Below are 21185 nucleotides of genomic sequence, written 5' to 3'. Positions count from 1 at the left end.
GGGTTAGGGTTTTGATAAGGCCATGGGCCGACCGGCAAGGGACGGAAATAAGTCTATTTTAGGTCCCTCGAGTCGGAAATAAGTCTATATTAGGTCCCTCGGGCCCAAAAAAAGAGAAGTTCATTTTTAGTTCTTCATTTTTTTAGAAGCATTTACAATTATAGTTATTGAATGTGTTTATTTCTAAGCAAACCTAAAAGGAAGGATTTTCTTTTTTTTTCCAATTAAATAATTATTAAATGATGTTTGTATTATTAAAATTAGCAATTAAGCTCTGAAAATTCCAATAAAATTCCAAACAGCACTGTCGACGTTTGGTGTCGTAATTCTGGTATTTGCATAGTATGGGGACCGTCGGTGCTAGGATATACACGAGACTGAGGTAAAAGAGACGGAGACAAGGATTTTTACACAGGTTCAGGCCCCTGAATTGTCGGGTAATGACCCTACATCTTGTTGGCCATAGCCGGAGTTACTTTTATTCACCATAATCACACCAGTACAATATGTGGGGTAGCCGATCTAACTGTTGTCGATATGTCGGTCTAAAGGTCTGACTCGTAGTCGATAACAGGGTAGCCTTCCTCCTCGAATCCGTGCCCAGCGAGATCAGAGATAGCGCTTTCGTCTCTCCTGACGGTATCCAAGGACACCGTAGGGGAATAGCCATGCCTATCCCAAGTTGATATCCGGCGGCGTCTTGTCTTGGCGTATGTTGGTTTGTATGTTGTCCCGTAGATTGCGGTGGGTGTGTTGATTGAGGTGCTCGTCTGTTGATCATGTTGATCCTGTTGATCGTCTCATGGTGAGTGTCCCCTTGTCCTCCTAGGGGGGCTTGTATTTATACCCATAGGTGTCCCATTGTCCAAGTAGAACTAGGGAAACAAATATGGATACAATCCGAGTAGTCCTTGTCGTTTCCATGTAGAACTCTGGTTGTCTTTCCTTATCCAGAACTCCCACCATATCTGAAGTCGGTTTCCGTATAGGACATGGTATGTGGTGGGTCCTGCCGAGATTTAGTCAACTACTATTAGGTATGTGGTATCCATAACCCTGACAGTAGCCCCCGACTTCAATGCAAATGAACGAATTCATATTCTCGACCGCTGACCATGGAGTAACTGTTATCGAGCTCAAATGACCGTTCTCGGTGAGTTCAGAGGTAACGTTAGACTTCCTTTGTCAGCCTCGTGCGGGCACCTAAAGGGTTTGTCTGAGTCAATCTCCGATGTCAACCAAGGAAGTACAGAGCAGACGACTAAGTCTCCCGTCTTGCTGTAATCGAGAATTTGGATTGAAGTCAAGAAATTTTATCTCGGCGGGTACACCATCTTTTCATTCTGTATTCCTTGTCGAGATCCAGCAACCGTTCTTGAGCGATCGAGAAGGCGTAGAGTCTGCGTGGAGCCTTGTCAACATTTGTCGTACTCACCTTAGTCGATCTTGGTGTAGAACCATAGAGACATGGAGTCTTCGTCAATGTCGAATAGAATTTTCCTGAAATCAATACTCAGAAAAGAATATCAAATAGAAAGAGCCCCCGAGCGAATGCTCAAAGGGTGACATGTTATAATATGTATGGTAAATTGAAAATGAATTAAATTTACCGACCAATGTTTTGTGTATGAGTGTCTTCTCTCTTACCGACTTCGATCAGTCAGTTTGTAGAGTCATACACTCTCCCTAGCCTTCAGTCTTGTCGTTGGAGAATCGTTCTCAGAGGATAAGGCTCTTGGACCCTTGACCTGACTTGGTTGTCTTTCCTTATCCGGAACTCCCTCCATATCTGAAGTCCAGTTTCCGTATAGGGCATGGTATGTGGTGGGTCCTGCCGAGATTTAGTCAACTACTATTAGGTATGTGGTATCCATAACCCTGACAAGCATAACTAATCATGGAGAATTTAATAAAATTAAATTTAAAAATGTCATTTTATTTCTCACACTTGCTTTACTTGTAAAATTATTTAATTATACACATACCTACTTAAAAATACCAAATATTTCAACGAATTTGTATTTTAATTAATTGCATATTTTTTCTGATCTGTGCGCTTCCCGGTGCAACGCACGGGTACTTTTGCTAAACCAAACAACAATTTTGGTCAATATACACACTTCGTAATCACCTGGTGCAACGCACAGGCACTTTTGCTAGTATATATATACTGTCTCCGTTTCAAAATGTTTGACACCGTTAACTTTTTAGCACATGTTTGACCGTTCATCTTATTAAAAAAATATGTGAAATATGTAAAACTATATGTATACATGAAAGTATATTTAACAATAAATCAAATGATGTAAAAAGAATAAATAATTACTTAAATTTTTTGAATAAGATAAATAGTTAAACACGTACTAAGTGTCAAACATTTTGAAATGGAGGGAGTACGGAGGGAGTATATCGGATGGAAGCCAGAAGGGGCCAATAGAAAAATTAGCCGCTGTCGATTTAAATAGCGGCCGTTGAGATCAACGCTCTTTTCCTCCTCTCCTCTTCTTTTCTCGCTTCCTCCCTTTCCCACTCCCCTCTCCCTCCTTTTCCGGAAGAAAGGCGCGGACTCCTCTCCTCCTCCTCCTCCTCGCCGTCGCCGGCGAGGCGACGAGGGCGGGAGCTCCAGCCTAGCGAAGCAAAGCTGCAGCTGCCTCAGGCCGCGCGACCTATGGCGGCGCGTGGTGCTTGCGATCCTCCTGGTCCTGGCGCCTCCCTGCGCCGCCTCGTCCTGCTGCTCGCTCTGTCGGTGTCGGCGCTCGCCGCGGCGGACGCATCCGGGGTGTTCGAAGTGCAGCGCAAGTTCACGCGCCACGGGGACGGCGGGGAGGGACACCTCTCGGCGCTCCGGGAGCACGACGGACGCCGCCACGGCCGCCTCCTCGCCGCCATCGACCTCCCCCTCGGCGGCAGCGGCCTCGCCACCGAGACCGGGTAAGTTTTACCGAAGCTTTCCCTTAGTCGTGCTGGGCGCGCCCGCGCGCGCGTGCGTGCGTTCGTCTCTGATCTCGGTGGGGAGCACACGGGGGGGCGCAGGCTCTACTTCACGCGGATTGGGATCGGCACGCCGGCGAAGCGCTACTACGTGCAGGTGGACACCGGCAGCGACATCCTCTGGGTCAACTGCGTCTCCTGCGACGGCTGCCCGCGCAAGAGCAACCTCGGGGTGCGATACTACTGACCTCCGATTCCTCCTTCCTCCCCTGCAGATTCCCCCCCTCTCGTGCCCAGATTGGATGTTTGATTTGGGGGGAGTTTTGCAGATTGAGCTGACGATGTACGACCCGAGGGGGTCGCAGAGCGGGGAGCTGGTGACCTGCGACCAGCAGTTCTGCGTCGCCAACTACGGCGGCGTGCTGCCGTCGTGCACCTCCACGTCGCCGTGCGAGTACAGCATCTCGTACGGGGACGGGAGCTCCACGGCCGGGTTCTTCGTCACCGACTTCCTGCAGTACAACCAGGTCTCCGGCGATGGCCAGACCACGCCGGCCAATGCCAGCGTCTCATTCGGGTGAGCCTTTTCTCTTCTCAGGCGAAAAAACGAAAAGAAAAACAAAAAAAAAACTAGCATGTGTGGATGGAAATCGGTGTGAAAAACCTTCTGAAAGCGATGCCAAGATCTGGGGGTCTCCCCTCTGTCGTGATTTGCAGGTGTGGTGCTAAGCTGGGTGGGGATTTGGGGTCGTCAAACCTGGCACTCGATGGGATTCTTGGATTTGGTCAGTCGAACTCGTCGATGCTGTCACAGCTCGCCGCCGCGGGAAAAGTTCGGAAGATGTTTGCGCATTGCTTGGACACTGTAAATGGTGGGGGGATTTTCGCTATCGGGAACGTGGTGCAGCCGAAAGTGAAGACAACACCGTTGGTGCCCGACATGTACGCCATTATACTCTGCCAATTATAGTTATGTGCTTGTTTTTTTTTTCTCTTTTTTTTCTCTGCTTCTGTATGTCCCTTGTTTACTTTGTTTGGATCGTTCTTCGTTGCTTGCTAAATAGAGCCTCTTTTTTTTTTTTACCAATGCGTTTAATTTGATTCGTTATATAGTCTTGCATATGAGTATATGACTGTCTCCCTGCTATGGGTCTATGAGGCTTAACTGGCATAAGAAGTCCGTAGTTTCTGGCTGATGCTTCACTTTACACCAGGAAGGTGATTTCATCAACTTTTGTGAATGATATGGGCCAAGAGTGTGATCGGTAGTTGCTTTCCTACTTACGATATTCTGTTCAAGATTTGGATTTTGCCAAATGAATTAGGATATAGTAATTTAACTAGTTGAGTAAAAAAAAGAAGAAAAAACTCAGCATCCAGAGCTTTTGACTAGTGTTTCCTATTCCCCTAGAGGCCTAGACAATTTGATAGTTCATCCTTAGATGGCAAACAAACATTTATTGAGTTGTTTGAATTTCAAACTTAGTTATGACTTTTAGCTTATATTGTTTCATTCAATTTGAATTTTGAATCATAGTATAGTATTTTTCTACCAAAATAAAAGATAATGATTTTGTATCAAATCATTACTTCCTCCGTTTCACAATGTAAGTCATTCTAGCATTTCCCACATTCATATTGATGTTAATGAATCTAGATAGATATATATGTCTATATTCATTAATATCAATATGAATGTGGGAAATGCTAGAATGACTTACATTGTGAAATGGAGGGAGTACATGTATTGAATTTTTGAAATGTTGTATACTGTTTTATAAATTGTGTCTGCTTTATGAAAGTATTCAACAACTGCAAGTGTGCAAAGTTCTCTTCTCTCTAGCATGATTGTCAAAATTTCGGTTTGCTTCTCCATGTCCCACATTCATGTTTGTGTACTGCTGTTCTCATGTGATTAATAATCGTATCATTCTCTGTTAATATGGCTTAACTTGCTTTTTTTAATTTTCCGAGATGTACAGTACATTAATAACCAGGCTTTACTAACTAAAATAATGTGCTTCTGTAGCTGTTTAGTTCTTTTAGTTGTTTTACTGGTCTCTTTTGCTGATGTTTTAGTGGGATATCTGGCTGCAACTTTAACTGAAATATCACATTTCTTTGTAAAAAGGACTAACCCAGCAGTGCTAAATATTGATCACATTTATACCTATGGATTCCACACACAGCTAATCAACTTCAAAGTGCTAAAAGGTAAAAACTCCTCGAATTAGGGTAGGGATATTAATAGATGGTTTTCTTAGCACTCCTTCATTATCTAAAATTTTGTACATATCAAAATATTGGTTTGGGGACAAGTTTGTATCTGCCAATGATTAAGCATAGTGATTCAAATCTTGCCTGATCCAATCAAGCTTGTCTGCCTATTAATCTCTGGATTACACATCTTCATGGCAGCCAAATGAGAAGCTTGGTCCTTCTCATGCATAGTGGCAATATGTTGTGTCTTTACTGATCAGTCACCAGCTACCAGTTCCACTAACCACTGCCTATGCCCGCAATGATTCCCTACTCTCTTTCATCTTGCATGGATAATTGTGTTGTAACACTCTCAACTATTCCACGATCTTGCCACTTTCCGCACTCTCAACTATTTCCTAATCTTTCACCTCCATCATGGATTTTGCTGAAATGGTGAAAGCGCTCCATACACGAGAGGGTGGTTCAGCTACCTGCTGCTGTAGATAGAATTGTGAGATCCAGCCATCCAGGATGCCTGCACCAATACATATGGCCCATATGCATATTCATTTGATAAGAGGATGACCACAGCACTTCAGTAGTTCGTTCTTTCGGCTCAATCCTGCTATATATGACTGAGCAATGTCTAAACAATATATTATACCCTTTAAAATGAAAGTTTTAACTTTTAACCTCCAATATCATTGTGCTTGCATATAACTGAGTTTTTTATGATTAAAATACTGAAATAGAACTTATTGAGTGAATGGTTATTTTCTAGTGCTAGACTGTGCAAAAGAATAAAAGACCGTGGAATGATTTAGCCATTGACATGTCATTACAAATCACTTGTAATAAGGCATAGTTTAACAATAGTGTAGGAGAAACCACAGTTCATTAGCCGCTGTATAGTAAGAGGCTAGATGCTATATTTTCATGCAACAGATTAACTGATATGCCCATGAGAGGTGTACATTTCTTATTCCTGACATTCACTTCTAACTTTTTTTTGAGGATTCGTGACATTTACATTAGTTTGTATTGCTGAGATCTTATAAACATGTTACTGTCTAGGCCACACTATAATGTCATCTTGAAAGGAATTGATGTTGGTGGTACCGCACTAGGACTTCCAACAAATATTTTCGATTCAGGTAACAGTAAAGGTACCATCATTGATAGTGGGACAACATTGGCGTATGTCCCAGAGGGGGTTTATAAGGCTCTATTTGCCATGGTACGAAATCCTTTCTGAATCAATCCTCTTAGTTGAGAGTGATTTGTGCACATCATTATACATTTTCATGATTATTGTTTTGTAGGTATTTGATAAGCATCAGGATATATCCGTACAGACTTTACAAGACTTCAGTTGCTTCCAATATTCTGGAAGGTACGCATGATAATGGTCCCTTTTACATTGCCTATCAAGGTTTACATTAGGTGGTTCAAATTATAATGCATTGGTAATATGATATGTTTCTAATTTTTGTGTTCCTATTGCAGCGTCGATGATGGATTTCCTGAAGTTACTTTTCATTTTGAGGGAGACGTTTCACTGATTGTTTCTCCACATGATTATCTTTTCCAAAATGGGGTATTTAATAATCTCTCTTGCCTATTCTTTTTTTTTTTTACCATACAACTTACAAACATTATGTTAGGCCGTGGGCATGCATGTTGAATTTAGTGCACAGATGACAGCTCCATCACAGCCACACTACTTTATGCTGTCCATTATTCATTTGGAGAAAGATACACCCTTTTATATTTTTTTTACTATGCAAATACCAACCATTATTTCTACTTTATAGATCTAAAATTTGAAACATTGGATAACTTTAGGTTGTTTTCTCATCAAAAGAATATAGTTTTTTCTTATGATCTTTCTACCATTATTGTACGTGGCAGAACTTCCTATGATACATTAATGCAAGTTGTGATAGTAAGTATTTCATGTAAATATCTAGAACCCTTTGTTGTGCAGAAGAATTTATACTGCATGGGGTTCCAAAACGGTGGAGTACAAACCAAGGATGGGAAAGATATGGTGCTTTTGGGAGGTGCATATTGCTTTGTGCTGTTCACCTATTTATGCCCCTACAAGTTTTATTTCTGTTCTAATGGTTGCCACTTACTTTAAGTTGTTCTCCTTTTTTTTTTTTTTTTTTGCAAACTTACTTTCAGATCTAGTGCTTTCAAATAAGCTGGTTCTTTATGATTTAGAAAATCAAGCTATCGGGTGGGCAGATTACAACTGTAAGTCTTTGCTCATTGAAAATTAATCTTTTGCGCTGGGCACTTAATGTGCCATATTGCAATTTGAATTTGTTAGTAGATAAATATACTCTCTTTAACATATGATTGCACATTTGATCATATTGACCTTCACTGTTGTCTCAGGCTCCTCCAGCATTAAGATCAGTGATGACAAGGGATCAACATACACTGTTAATGCGGACGATATCTCCTCCGGCTGTGAAGTTCAGTGGCGCAAGTCCTTGATTTTGTTGCTAGCAACAACAGTGATCAGCTATTTAATGTTGTAACCTGGCTTTGGAATCTTGGGTGCACAATACGTCTGTTCTGAAAATGATAGAAACTGATTTTTATTCTTACGATAAAAGGGGGGAGAAAAAGTAGAAGCTTAGACTTGACACTGTGAGCACTTGTTTTGATAGGGGCACAGAGAGAGGAAATACTACACACCTAGCACATTGTACAAACAGGGTTGGACTAACACGAGCTTTGAAAAGCATACATTTAGAAGTAAATTCAATGTTGTTTGTTTCTAGAAATTGTCTAAACTGTTCTGCTTAATAAGCGGCATCATAGTTTTAGTCTGATTGCAATAACTTTTTCCATCATTTAATCGGTACGTCTCCATCATGTGTTTTTTTCCATCATTGCTCGACTTGTGTTTTCATCACCTTTTTTAGTGTCATGTGTTAGTTTACACTTGCATTTTTTTCCCGAATCAATCAGGTATAATTGATAGTTTCCTTTTTTAGTTAGCAAAGCTACAATATTAATTAACATGGTGAGATTTAGAACCTACAGTGCAGATATAAATTTACACTCAAATATACTGAATTTACAATGTAAAACACTCATGTTTAATCTAGTGTTGCTATGAATCCACTCCATGTGATTTAGTGAATTCCTGCACAAGCAAACAATTCTTCCTCCAACACTTGATACATGAGTATTTGGGGATACAAATGGGGGAAATGGAATCAAGACTGAGAATCAGCAGTAGGTTAGAGAAGAAGAGATAGCTAGAGATTGGAGAAGAGAAGAGAGATACAAAGGTTGAAGAGAAGAGAACATCGGAAGGAAGAAGTCAAGTTTCATCTGTTCTGTTCTCCATTTGTTGGCTCTGCTCCTTTTGTAGTGGCTGGAGTGGTCGGCTTGTCGCAGCGGATTGGGCCTAGCCAGCCCTGAGCTCAATATGCATACCGATCTGGCCTAGTTACATGGCATTCTCTCCGCCTTGAAAATCAGCTTGTCCCCAAGCTGATGCAATTGAAGCTCAAGATCAATGCCTCTAGGATCCCAGGGTAGCTGCAAGTAATCATCAAGAGCTAATACATAAGCACCAGCTGATCCACAAAATGCAACCACAAGAGATGACTCCATGCCAATAGAAGTGACAAAACTTGCACTCTGGTGGATGCATTGCACCTCCATTTGTCTAGAATTATAGTTAGGGATCTTGATACTAGTCACAAGCTTTTTGGATGGAAGGACGGCAAACATGGTCAGTGATAGAGAAATGCTAGATACTGTGCCCACTTGGATACTATCATGAGCATTCTTGTACTTGCAAACTGAGCTGAGATCAAGAGTATCACTCCCTCCCTTCTTCACTGTTGTGGCATATTTTCTGAACAGTTCAATACGAACTTTGATGTTTCAGTCCTCTTGTCACATTATTAACCACAAGTCTAAATTTAACTTGAGCAGGCAGTAGTTTAGGTTCAGCCAAAAGAATTGACAGTGGCAATAGTTTAGGTTCCCACAACACACTATTCCCAGTAGTCATACCATCAAAATAATGCACATCAGGTGAAAATCTCTAGAACTTTGCATAATACGTGGTCACCAATCCACGGAACCGCACCAAAGTGAGAGCAAACAACAACCATACCTTCACACCAGATAATCCAACAGACATACCTTCTGTAGAAATTTGGCAAGCTATTATAGTAACCAAATTGACAATAACTGGATCCCAAGATCTTATTCTTGTCATCTCAGCAATCTTGACATACACAAGCTTCACTGCCAATTGCACAGTCCCAGCTTCTAGGAAATTTATCAGGGCAAAAGCAGATAATAGCCATGTCCTCCCAATTGCTACAACATGGATCCATTTGCTTGGCATGACAGGAGTCCATGTCACATCATACACTACATCTTCAGAAACACTGCAATATACAATGCTGATTTGATGATAGTATAGCAACATCATATCAACACCATCAATTTGTTGCTTTATCATTCCTTGAAAATGAAACCCTTGGTAAGCTGGAGCACCCACAATATATTTTCTCCATTGATAAGGCTTGCTCAGGAAATAATTAGCTGATAATTTGAACCGACACCAGCTCATAGCTTGCTGAATCAGTAAATTTTCATTCTCAAATTGAGCTAGACTGTAGCTTGGAACTAGCTGTCCCAATGACTGCATAGGCAGAGCAATATCCATCATATCTCCAACTAAAAAGATTTGAAAAACTGTACCAATTGGACTTGACAACCTCACACTTCAGTTGCTCTTCCTGTAACATTCGTTCACCCAACAATTGCAGACCTTCTATGGTAGCCTTGGGGATTGAACAGACTTACGATAATCTGAATCTCTAGTTTCTGACCATGTAAATTCAGTTTTTCTACTTTAGCTTTAACTTCTGCTTGAGCAGGTGGTGGCCAGGGCTGTAAGAGCTTCACCACCACGCCTCCGCTGCCTTGATTAAATATATCTGGCCATGGCAAGAATCGAAAATCCAGTGGAACTGCTAGTCTCCAGGGAGGTACTACTTGCGGTCTAGCTGTGAAATCTGCTCCTGAGACAAAATCATCGTAGCGAACCTCACATTCAGAAGAGACAACAGGAAGGTTGGTGACACCAATGTAATTGCTCTGGCACAAAGCCAAACTCACATCTGTAAATGGTCTGAACACATAAATGAGCTTGGTATCCACCTTGGTAAACTCGACACAATCATCAGTGACCATACCACCGGCATCACCATCAACCTTTTCCTTTTTGCTTTTTGTCAAACCCTTGGTTGGTTTCACTTTCACCATACTAAGCTTGTTAGTGTTGACAAGATGAGTTGATTTAGCCTCATTACTGACCTCTGATAAGATGGGTACTGAATCAATGTTGACGCTCAGTGCCGTGGCATCTCCATTGGAACCCACACTCACGGTATAATCCTCCTTGGTGTTACGGCATGTCTCCAACATTTTGTCGATCATGGCCATCATCTTAGTGTACAAGTCCTGAGTGGTTTCCTCTGATTTCAACACCTCCTTGTCTATGCCAGCCCCAACAACCTTGGTCTCGGTGGAAGGTGCCGGAGTCGCCATGGTTGTTGATGAAGTTGAGGGTGCCAATGAAGCTTTAGTGGCTGGGAACACGCATTCTGTTGCAGCTGGTATGCTCTTGGCCCCTGATGTGGTGGTGGCATAACTTGGTCCCAACGTCGAACACTTGGTGGGCATCATGTTAGCACCATTTCCAGGGAAAGACTGCGTGTGCTGGACATCAAGCAAGCAGCACCCATCGTAAATGTTGCGTTCATTGGTGTCAGATCGAGCCCTCTCCGCGTCACAGCTTGACCGGAACCAGACTAGCGCCTCAACGCCCCAACAACTAGTGGCGAGCACTTGCACTGCCACGGCTCCATAGTCGTTGTAGACTTGATGTAGTACCTCGCCAGTCACCGGGTAAAGGACCCGGCTCACTTGGACACGAAGAGCAATGCCTGCACCAGCTCCCAGCCAGCTCGGCATTTCTTCGAACACCTGGCAGGCGCCTCCAGTGCAACCCCCTCCAATGCTTGGATCTAGCCTCTGGACGTCACTGCTGCCACCGTGTGTCATCCACCTTGTCTCCTGGCCTGGAATCCCACGGATTGTTGGCTCTGATACCATATTGTTACAAATCCACTCCATGTGATTTAGTGAATTCCTGCACAAGCAAACAATTCTTCCTCCAACACTTGATAGATGAGTATTTGGGGATACAAATGGGGGAAATGGAATCTAAGACTGAGAATCAGCAGTAGGTTGGAGAAGAAGAGATAGCTAGAGATTGGAGAGAGAAGAGAAGAGAGATACAGAGGTTGAAGAGGAGAGAGCATCGGAAGGAAGAAGTCAAGTTTCATCTGTTTTGTTCTCCATTTGTTGGCTCTGCTCCTTTTGTAGTGGCTGGAGTGGTCGGCTTGTCGCAGTGGATTGGGCCTAGCCAGCCCTGAGCTCAATATGCATACCGATCCGGCCCAGTTACATGACAAGTGTCCACTGCCCAAGTGCTCTCGTTGAGTTGGAAGGAAAAATAACAGAGCTCTCGTTTGAGTTCGAGACAATCAACTCGTCACAACAAGTTGTTCCATATAAATTAGCTAAACACCCTCTCTTGTCTAATACTCCCTCCGCCCCAAAATATAAAGGATTTTATTCAGACATGACACATACTAATACTATGAATTGGTCAGCCCCAAAATATAAAGGATTTTGGTCAGACGTGACACGTCCCAATATTACGAATTTGAACAGAACACGTGTCCAAATTCGTATTTAGTAGGATGTGTCACATCCGGTCAAAATCTTTTATATTTTGGAACTAGGAGAGTATTTACCCCCTATAAAAAAATACCCTTTGAGAGGGATTAGAGTTTACATATTCAAAACTTGAAAATAAAAAACATACTTTTATAAATATAAAAAACAAATATATATATTTTTAAAAAAATTCCTTTACACCTCATCCAAATCCCAATCGTGGTCTACCTACCCCAAACTCGGGGGAGCCTTCGCCGCGCCGGCGAGACACCACATGCCTCCGGCGCATCCGCCTCCGTGCGGGGTCGCGCCCGCCGCGGCGGCGACCTGCCCCCTCTTCCTCCTCCCCCGCCGGAGCCTGAGCCGGAGCCTCCACCTCCGCCTCCGCCGCCTCTCCCTCCCCGCCCCGCGCGCCGCCTCCCACGCCCACGACGCCGTCCTCCTTCGCCGCGCCGCCGACGCGGCCGACCGCTCCGCGGGGCTCACCTCCCCGCACCCCAACTTCGGGTGCGTCATCGCCAGGCCCCAGCTCGAGACCGACAACGCCGAGGCATGGGTGGTGGGCGAGGGGTTCCTCTACGCGCAGGGCACGCCCTGCGCCGAGCTCCTCGCCGCCCAGGAGGCCGGCGAGCACGCCCGCGGCGCCACGGCCTACCTCAACCTCGAGCCCGGGGACTGCTACGGGGACAGCACTGCCGTTTCCACCCTAGTCCAGGTGCTAATCCTTGGCCCTTCGCTGTCGCTCCCTTCTTTTGCACGCACATCTCACAATTCACAAAATATAATGAAAATATTGTTCAAATTCCTACATCGTGATGCAAATTTCCTGCGCCGTGCTGACCGATCGCTGTTCGTGCGAACTCCAAGGGTAAAGCCACAACGATGACACTACTGTACCCTCCTGTCTCAGCTCCTACACATTAGTCCACCTTGCATAGGAGCTAATTTCGTCCAATCATCACTATGGCCACACCGAATCGTGCATTACTCTTAAAAGAAAAATAAACCAGTCCTACCTATTGTTTATGTTGTCTCTTATGAGATATCTTTGAAAATTGAAGCGCAATCGGTACGCTAACATTCTATTAGGCAGGAATTACAAGGGTTGTGGTTGGTCTTAGGCACCCCTTAAAGCACCTGAGAGGAAAGGCAATTCAATCACTACGAAATGAAGGCATTCAAGTTGACGTTGTGGGCGAGGATCTGCACAGTAAATTATTTAAGGTTTTCTCCTGGATTATACTTTTCTTTGTTTTGATTAGTTGCAATATTCTAATTAGTAGTAGTAGTAGTTGTTAAAGATTAAAGCTGTCACTATTCAGTAATTTTTCATCTACTCAACATCTTAAGCTACTAGGGGTATGTCATAACATGTTTAGAAAATTTTCTACAATAAAAAAAATCATTATCCATTGGGATATATTGCCAAAAAAAGGTAAGAATGATAATAATGCACAACAATAAATAATATTTCGCCAGGTAACTATAATTTGTATTCAGTTTGAAGGTTCTATTTATTATGTACACTGTACCATCATGTGAATGTTGTTTTAGTTTAGTAAATTTATTGCTACAAGTCAATATGGAGCACTTGAGCTCTCACTTGATGTTATGTCATTTTTGGTTAATTTGTATTAGTATCTAATTTAGTATCATAGAATATATCATTATTTGATATTTTCATTTATTGAGGTTCAGTTGAGCTTCTGCTGTTACTATTTTGATGGTTAAACCCCTCCACCATGTGCAATAATCTTTTTATGACTGACATTTGATGTACCTACTTTTTAAGTGGATGCTATTCGGCTAGTGTTCACCTTGGTATTTACCTTAATTAGTTTCAGTTTGTGTTTAATGTAGGAAGCTGTGTTTTCATCTAGAATATGAACATGTCGTTGCCTCGTGGTATACTGTATCGGTATATTTATATGCTCTCGTGGTAGTTATACTGTATTGGTATATTTGATTATGTCGTTGTGATTGTGGTAGTTATACTATGAATATTATCGATCTGTTCTTTCATTTTATGACCTTGATAATGTCTTTAGTTTTCACTGTAGGAAGCTCTTTCATAGCCTTGCTAATGTTTTTAGTTTTCACTGTAGGAAGCTCTTAAGTCATGCCTCATTGTAAATGCCCCATTACTTTACCGAGCTGCCTTCCGTGTTCCGTTCTCTGTCCTGAAGTATGCTATGACTGCAGATGGTAGGCTATATAATTCATTTGATTTGTTTATATTAATTCTGTCAATGTGTTATAATGCTATAGCTGAGCAAAAGTATCCAACCATGCTCTACTGGAAACTGGCAGGAAAAATTGCAGCAAGCAGTGGGCATGCATCTTGGGTAAGTGGCAAATCATCTAGAGGCAGAGTATTTGAATTGCGTGGAAGAAGCGATGCTATAATTGTAGGTGGAAATACAGTACGCCTTGATGGTATTGACTGGATAGTGCAATCTTCTATTTACTATATGTTTTATATATTGCTCCTCCATAAAATTGAATAGCTTTTGGTTGTGCCTTAGATCCTCGCTTAACTGCCAGGCATGTCAAGGGGCATGTTCCAGTGCGAATTGTAATGTCACAGTCTCTTAATCTTCCCGAGGAAGCAAATTTATGGAATGTACATGATGCATACACAATAGTTGCAACACAAAGAGGTGCTCGGAGAGATCTCCAAAAGAAACTTGCTTTGAAGGGTGTTGAAGTAGTGGAGTTTGACATGCTGAATCCTAGAGATGTTATGTCATATTGTTATGATCGTGGTTACCTCTCCGTATTATGGGAGTGTGGTGGGACCCTAGCAGCTTCTGCTATATCTGCAAGTGTTATTCATAAGGTAAATGTTTTTAAAATTAGATTCACACTATATGCATTCTATGTGCATTCACTAATGCTATAGATATCCAAGGTGAAAAGAACATGAACTAAATGGATACGAATTTATTTAGCCTTTATCAGCTTCTTATTTGCTACAATATGAATGCTGCAACGACTGGTAAGGAACCTTCTCATTGGGAATAATGTTGAAGCCTTTTACGTCTCTTAGAGGCCAACTCAACAGAATAATAAGGAAATATCTATGACTTCATTCACTTGTTTTGCAACACCACATGTGACATATATCCGATCGTTGCATTATGCACCTCAGCCTGTTAACACTTGTTGTATTACTTACTTGATTGTTGATTGATTATATTTATTAGACTTAATCTAGTTTTGTGCCTTAATTAGCATTTTGTTTGCCTTGTCCTTAGTGAACTCTATTTATAGTGTTGATTTTTACATTTTTGAACAGGTGTATGCATTCTTGGCTCCAAAAATAATTGGGGGAGTGAATGCTCCAACACCAGTCGGTGAACTAGGGATGAATCAAATGACTCAAGCGATTGATTTAATTGATGTTTCTTACGAGCAGGTTAACTATCTATGTTTTAGTTCAAATAAGTATGCATAGTAGCTGCTAAATTAAAATTTTTACTCCATAATTTATTTGTAGATCTCTCCCTTGTTTATGTAGAACTTATGATACCACCATTTTCATTCAGTTTGGACTAATGGCCTTTTCTTATTATATAATTTTGCATTGAACATCTGATTAACTAAACTGTTAGTGTACTCCTTCCGTCCCAAAAAGAATCAACCTAGGAGGGGATGTGACCCCTCCTAGGACAATGTATGTGGACATAGGAGGGGTCACATCCCCTCCTAGGTTGATTCTTTTTGGGATGGAGGGAGTAGGCCTGTAGGCATATGTATAATTTGGCATTTGTTGACAACGTCTGGATACTATATCTTTTTCTTTGCGATGGTGCAGATTGATAGGGACATGCTCATGAGTGGATTCATCCAACCTATTCCTGATCTCTCACCTGTAATACCATCTGTGGATGAAATGCCTTCAGTTGATCCAGAAGTATCTCCATATGAAACTAATATTATATCCTTCTACAAGACTTGGGATACCTTTGGTGCCTTCTCTAACTTTTCTCCCCATCCAATTCACATGCCCGATGAAAATGGAGACTATTTCACATGGCCAACAGTGGAGCACTATTACCAGGTTTATTTTTCTCTAACATTTTATTATTTTTGTGTGCTGTGAAAAAAAAAACACTTCATCAGGATTCACTGAAATGTTATCTTAGCCTTCAATATCATGAACTGTATGTAGAATCTTTGTTTGCACTGTGATCATTAAGCTCAAAGTTTATTCAGGCACACAAGTTTATTGGTGTTGATGATCCTCAAGCAAGAGAGATTGTCCAAGAAATAAAGCTGGCTAAGAGTCCTGAAGAAGCTGCTAGAATAGGACGCACTCGGCAAAGAGAATTTCAAGAATTGGTATGTTTGAATGTTCTGGTTACTTCCATATTTGCTTGTTATAGTAGGAAATGATCTAACATACTGAGGGGCTATTTGGTTCAAGGCCCAAAGTAGATAACTAATATTGTCAGTGTGAAAACCTGAAAAATGCCAAAGCGTGGAAAAATAGTTCTGTTTGTATTGTGGTTGTACCAATTTGCTTGCAATACCAAATTTGGCAAGAGATTTTCCACCCTTGGGTTTGCCTGCACATGGTGTTAGGTTTCATTTGAATTACCAAAAAATTCTTGGTGTAACCAAATTTTGCCTCCGAAGTGCCCCTGTTTGATTGACTGATTTGTCCCACTTCAGGAGCATAGCAGCATCTGTTGCAAAGTAGTAGGTCATTCTTGTACATAACCATAGCTCGCCTCTCCCTTTCTGTCCTGAGTTTTATATTTGCATGAAAATCATGCTACATCTTAGAAACTGGCCCTACCACAAAAGATCTCCTGTCTTTCATGTTGTGCTACTGCAGGAACCAATCCTTCTGTGACTTAATCCAAATTGGTTTTACTATCAGCATAATTAGTCCCATCATTTGGATGGGAAAGAACACTTACCCAAAATCCAATCAGACAATTACTACCCATCGAGGAGCAAAGTTTGTTTCCTTGATCCTTTATGTTTAATAGTTCGTAACCCTTGTCACTCAAGTGATAGAGGGAGACCAGGATGGTTGGAACAGTATAGGCCTGATACATGTGTATCAGGTCCGATATACGTGGGTATCAGGTATGATACCTAGGTATCATGCCTATACCGTTCCAGAAGTACACCGTCCCCTAGTATTTCTGCAAGTGATATTGTGGAATTCTTGTCTGCACACGCAATAAGTGGATAAGTGCATACAATTAGTAGTACATCTTAGGCAGTTCCTCCTTTCTTAAGTTGCAAAACATTTATAAAAGATACTCCCTCCGTTTTATAATGTAAGACTTTCTAGTATTGTCCATATTTATATAGATGTTAATGAATCTAGTCACACATATATGTCTAGATTCATTAACATCTATATGAATGTGGGCAATGCTAGAAAGACTTACATTATGAAACAGAGGAAGTACACAATAATTCAACTATTAATATGGTATATTTAGATGAAAGTTGTCTTACCATAACTTGCTACAAGAAACCTGTGATTGTCTGTGACTATTAGCCACCTGGCACAATTTTGTTCTTCCCTGTGGGTAACAATTTTCTGTTAGTTGAAATAAATGACCTATTAGCCACCTCGCACTCTGACAGTTCCAGCGTTGAACCAATATTCTGTAGGATCTCCATGACAATTGGCAGCAGTTCTCTCTGAAAATATGTGCCGCCTCAGTTTCCTAGTTACAATGACTACTTCACTAGTATATATTAATTTGTATTTTGCAATTTTAGTGTGATAATCTTGCTTGGTTATGTAAATCAATATAATAATTATTCTTTTCAATTATTTATTCTCTTAGGTACGACCAGATTGGGATTCCATCAAAATTGAAGTGATGTACAGAGCTACAAAGCGCAAGTTCTCAACTTATTCCCATCTGACTGACATGCTGTTGTCAACGGCTGGCTCTGTTCTTGTTGAGGCGTCGCCCCACGATTTATTTTGGGGCGGTGGGCGCGAGGGCGAAGGTATGAATTACTTGGGTAGATTGCTGATGCAATTGCGATCAGAGATTCTAGGAACAATTCAAACAGCTGTTGAGGTAGGGGAGCCAGCTTGATTTGCTGGAGAGGTGATCATAACAGCAGACGTTTTGATCTGGGGTATTTATATGTATCATTATGGTGATTGCCTTCAAAATTTTGTGAAACATTTGTTTCTTTATCTCTCTAAATTCCTGTAGAAATTTGAGATGCTTTCGTTGCCGAATTTTATTTGTTATCATCTTGTTGTACTGGTCTGGTCTGCAAATATAAAATCAGAGCAGAGATAGAGGATGCATATATCACCCAAAACAAATTGTTCACAGCAAGATTACTCTATACATATAATAAATAGTAAAGGAGGAAACCATGTAGTGCTACTATGAGATTTCTGCATACTTTTTTATTAAAACCTGATAACTAATTTAATCGCGTTTTTGCTGACGAAGAAGGGCTTCCTGCAATTCCTGAGAGCGCAGGGTGCAGCAGTAGCACGGGGCTTTGGGGATCCCCAGGAAGGCGTCGGCGTCGACGTCCTTGTAGTTGGTCTCGTCGACGACGACGCTGTAGGGTGTCTGGCGCCGGTCGAGGATTTTCCGGGAATCAAAATCCAGCCGCCGCAACGCCATCTTCACCCGCCTCGCGATCATCCTGTCGTACCCCCGCCGCAACGCCATCTTCTCACGCTCCGCCGCCGCCGCCACCTCCTCCGGCGTCCTCACGACCTCCTCCTCGTTCTCGTCCAGCTCACGTATTACCACCATCGTCACGTACGAGTACGTTCACGTACCTTGTCGATTTGGAATTGGTGCGGCCGTCTGACTATTGGGGATTATTTTGAAACCCGTCCGTCCGTAAGTAACTCGTCTCTCCGACTGCAAAAGCGAAGCTGTTTTTTTTTTTAATAATTAGAAAATTAGAAAATAGCGAAGCTGAATAGGGCATGTTTATTGGTAGTGACGAGTATGGTCTCTTAAACAATACAAGATTAATACAAGATTATGTAGAGACCGTGTCTTTACAATAGTTGAGACGACAAAGTCTCTAATCATTAACTTCAAAAATATTCCTTTTGTTAATATTCTTTTCATTTTTTTATCCTCATGCAACCATATTTCCATATTACAATGATTAAGAGTCGTTGTTAGGGTATGTATAAAGGTAGAGTCTAATATGAGCTACCTATATTAATTAATATCACTAGAGACTATCTTTTTACAATAGTAGAGACAATACGATTTCTAAACCATTAATGCACTAAATATTTTTTTATTATAATTCTTTTCTTTTCTCCAACCTCATGCAACAAACTTTTCGTTAATAAATGCTAAGAGTCGACTCTGAAAAGAGCCCGTTATTAGACACCATTGTACATGCCCTTAAGCCGTTGTTATGCATAACAACGATGCTTTGTCTCTCCTCTTTCTCTTTCTTGTTGGAAATTTGGTCATAATTCGGCATATTTTAATCCAAAATAACAAGATAATAAACATGATATTTACAATAGGATTTGATCCAGTGATAGTGGTGAATGTAATCAACATGAGCATGCTTAACGTTGAATAAGCATCAACAATCACATAATGACACAATGTTGACATTGCGATGAACATTAACGGTAAAACTTCTAATTGAAATAATGTAATAAGGTTATACCCCAAGAATGGTCCTCCGCTGGAGTTTGAGGCAGTATTGCCTCCGTTGGTGTTGATGGGAGTCTCCTTCTCCTTGTCTCCAGTGTTCGACATGTTGGTGAAGATGAAGTAGATGTTGACGAACAGTGAGTAGTCGCGCCTTGCGCTCCCCAAAAACCTGATCGCCCGCCCGTCTGTGCAAACGTCGCAGCAACGCGTGGTTTCGGAGGCCTACTCTCCCAACGCGTGTGCACACACTCGTCGGGATGGGATTACCGTAGCAACAACAGCTTTGGAAAATGGATGAAAGTGTGTCTTCTTTTTCTCGCGGGAGATCAAATCCATTCCCATTTTATAAGATGAATGGAAGATGAAGAGTAAGAGTCATGGAATAGGAAGAGGAATGGAGCAACTAATTGTCATCAACTAGCCATGAACCATCCTCCACTACACAACCATCAACCAACAATCAATTAAGAGTAATTGATGTAAGTTACCAATGGAATAGGAAGAGGAATAGAGCAACTAAATGTCATCAACTAGCCATGAACCATCCTCCACTACACAACCATCAACCATCCATCAATTAGGACTAATTGATATAAGTTACCAATTCCTTAATCAAATGGATTAATTCTCAAAACTCTTCATCCCATTGATATCCCATAGAAGAATGAATTCACATGAATTCCTAGCATAATGAGCCTTGGAATTTATTTGATTTAATTGATTTAAATGGATTAATTACCCAATTAAATCTAACAATCCCCACCAAATTTTCAAGGCTCATGAGAATGCTCTCTATTCCATAGCAGCTTTTATATACCAGTGTTTCGGTGAAGACTGTTAAGTTGAACTTTCACCTAGAAAAGGAGCTACACCTGACCACAACTGAACAATGGACTATGCCTTGAATTGTCAGTCTTGTGCAGTTAGGTTTCACTCAATTCCATAACTGATACTAGGCAACCATTAGTATTCCCTCGGGTTGGAGCTTATAAGTCATACTCCAGGCCTTTCATGAGTATCTAGAGATCACCCAAATCTCATAGACTGTGACTAGCAGTCGAACTCATATAGGTGTGTTCCTTCTAAGATGTTCTGCAGGTCAACATCTCTGCTTGGAAAAGCCACTCGGATCACATTAAGACATAAGCCATCCTACCATACAGGAAAGAAGAGAAGCACATCATGAAAATGAGCCCTTTTCAAGGGTCTCTTCTCTCAGTCACACAATAGTTTGTTTCACCATCCAAATTCACGGGATCTCCGATCATAATGGACAGGTTTCCACTATTATGCAACCTTAGGTGGGTATCAAGCCTATTTCCCTCGATGCACTGTCTATCACATTACGTGGTAGCCCCTTGGTAAACTGATCTGCCAGATTTCTAGCCGTTTGGACATAGTCCAATGCTATCACTCCGGAGTTTTTCTGCTTTCTGACAGATTTCAGTCTTCTCTTGATGTGTCTAGATGACTTCATGTTGTCCTTTGAACTGTTCACTTTAATAATCACTGTTTGATTATCGCAGTTCATTAGGATAGCTGGCACTGGTTTTTCAACCACCGGCAAATCTATCAGGAGTTCACGAAGCCACTCGGCCTCAACTGTCGCAG

The 21185-nt window shown here is 41.6% G+C and overlaps 2 protein-coding genes across 4 annotated transcripts; both read left to right on the top strand.

Annotated features, from left to right (window-relative positions):
- Positions 1 to 2551: 2551 nt before the first annotated feature.
- LOC4329350 (aspartic proteinase 39) lies at positions 2552 to 8034 on the top strand. 2 transcript variants are annotated; one of them, XM_026023501.2, is made up of 10 exons: positions 2552 to 2931; positions 3034 to 3163; positions 3261 to 3508; positions 3649 to 3873; positions 6208 to 6370; positions 6456 to 6526; positions 6640 to 6730; positions 7124 to 7196; positions 7321 to 7392; positions 7537 to 8034. In XM_026023501.2, the coding sequence occupies exons 1-10, from the start codon at positions 2669 to 2671 to the stop codon at positions 7680 to 7682; spliced, it is 1482 nt and encodes a 493-aa protein (XP_025879286.1). In that variant the 5' UTR covers positions 2552 to 2668; the 3' UTR covers positions 7683 to 8034. The 2 variants fall into 2 exon arrangements, with proteins under 2 accessions (XP_025879286.1, XP_015626877.1); XM_015771391.3 differs by having other exon boundaries at positions 7121 to 7196.
- Positions 8035 to 12132: 4098 nt separating this feature from the next.
- LOC4329349 (riboflavin biosynthesis protein PYRR, chloroplastic) lies at positions 12133 to 18229 on the top strand. 2 transcript variants are annotated; one of them, XM_015767094.3, is made up of 9 exons: positions 12133 to 12643; positions 13022 to 13152; positions 14034 to 14133; positions 14239 to 14364; positions 14454 to 14767; positions 15227 to 15346; positions 15746 to 15991; positions 16147 to 16272; positions 17748 to 18229. In XM_015767094.3, exons 1-9 carry the CDS (start codon positions 12481 to 12483, stop codon positions 18006 to 18008), a joined length of 1587 nt encoding a protein of 528 aa, XP_015622580.1. In that variant the 5' UTR covers positions 12133 to 12480; the 3' UTR covers positions 18009 to 18229. The 2 variants fall into 2 exon arrangements, with proteins under 2 accessions (XP_015622580.1, XP_015622579.1); XM_015767093.3 differs by having other exon boundaries at positions 13018 to 13152.
- The last annotated feature ends 2956 nt before the right edge of the window (positions 18230 to 21185 follow it).

The sequence above is a fragment of the Oryza sativa genome, chromosome 2, assembly GCF_034140825.1.
Source record: "Oryza sativa Japonica Group chromosome 2, ASM3414082v1".
Taxonomy (NCBI): Eukaryota; Viridiplantae; Streptophyta; class Magnoliopsida; order Poales; family Poaceae; genus Oryza; species Oryza sativa.
Note: the sequence above shows the minus strand (reverse complement) of the source record. Positions and strands in the feature narration are given on the sequence as shown.

Bases quoted from the DNA above. Each gene is read 5' to 3' on its own strand.
- LOC4329350 (XM_015771391.3), top strand. From the start codon at position 2,669: ATGGCGGCGCGTGGTGCTTGCGATCCTCCTGGTCCTGGCGCCTCCCTG. The intron at 3,164-3,260 runs GTGCGATACTAC...GGAGTTTTGCAG, and splicing joins CGCGCAAGAGCAACCTCGGG to ATTGAGCTGACGATGTACGA. The intron at 6,527-6,639 runs GTACGCATGATA...TTCCTATTGCAG, and splicing joins TGCTTCCAATATTCTGGAAG to CGTCGATGATGGATTTCCTG.
- LOC4329349 (XM_015767093.3), top strand. From the start codon at position 12,203: ATGCCTCCGGCGCATCCGCCTCCGTGCGGGGTCGCGCCCGCCGCGGCG. The intron at 14,134-14,238 runs GTAGGCTATATA...GGAAACTGGCAG, and splicing joins GTATGCTATGACTGCAGATG to GAAAAATTGCAGCAAGCAGT. The intron at 15,992-16,146 runs GTTTATTTTTCT...AAGTTTATTCAG, and splicing joins CAGTGGAGCACTATTACCAG to GCACACAAGTTTATTGGTGT.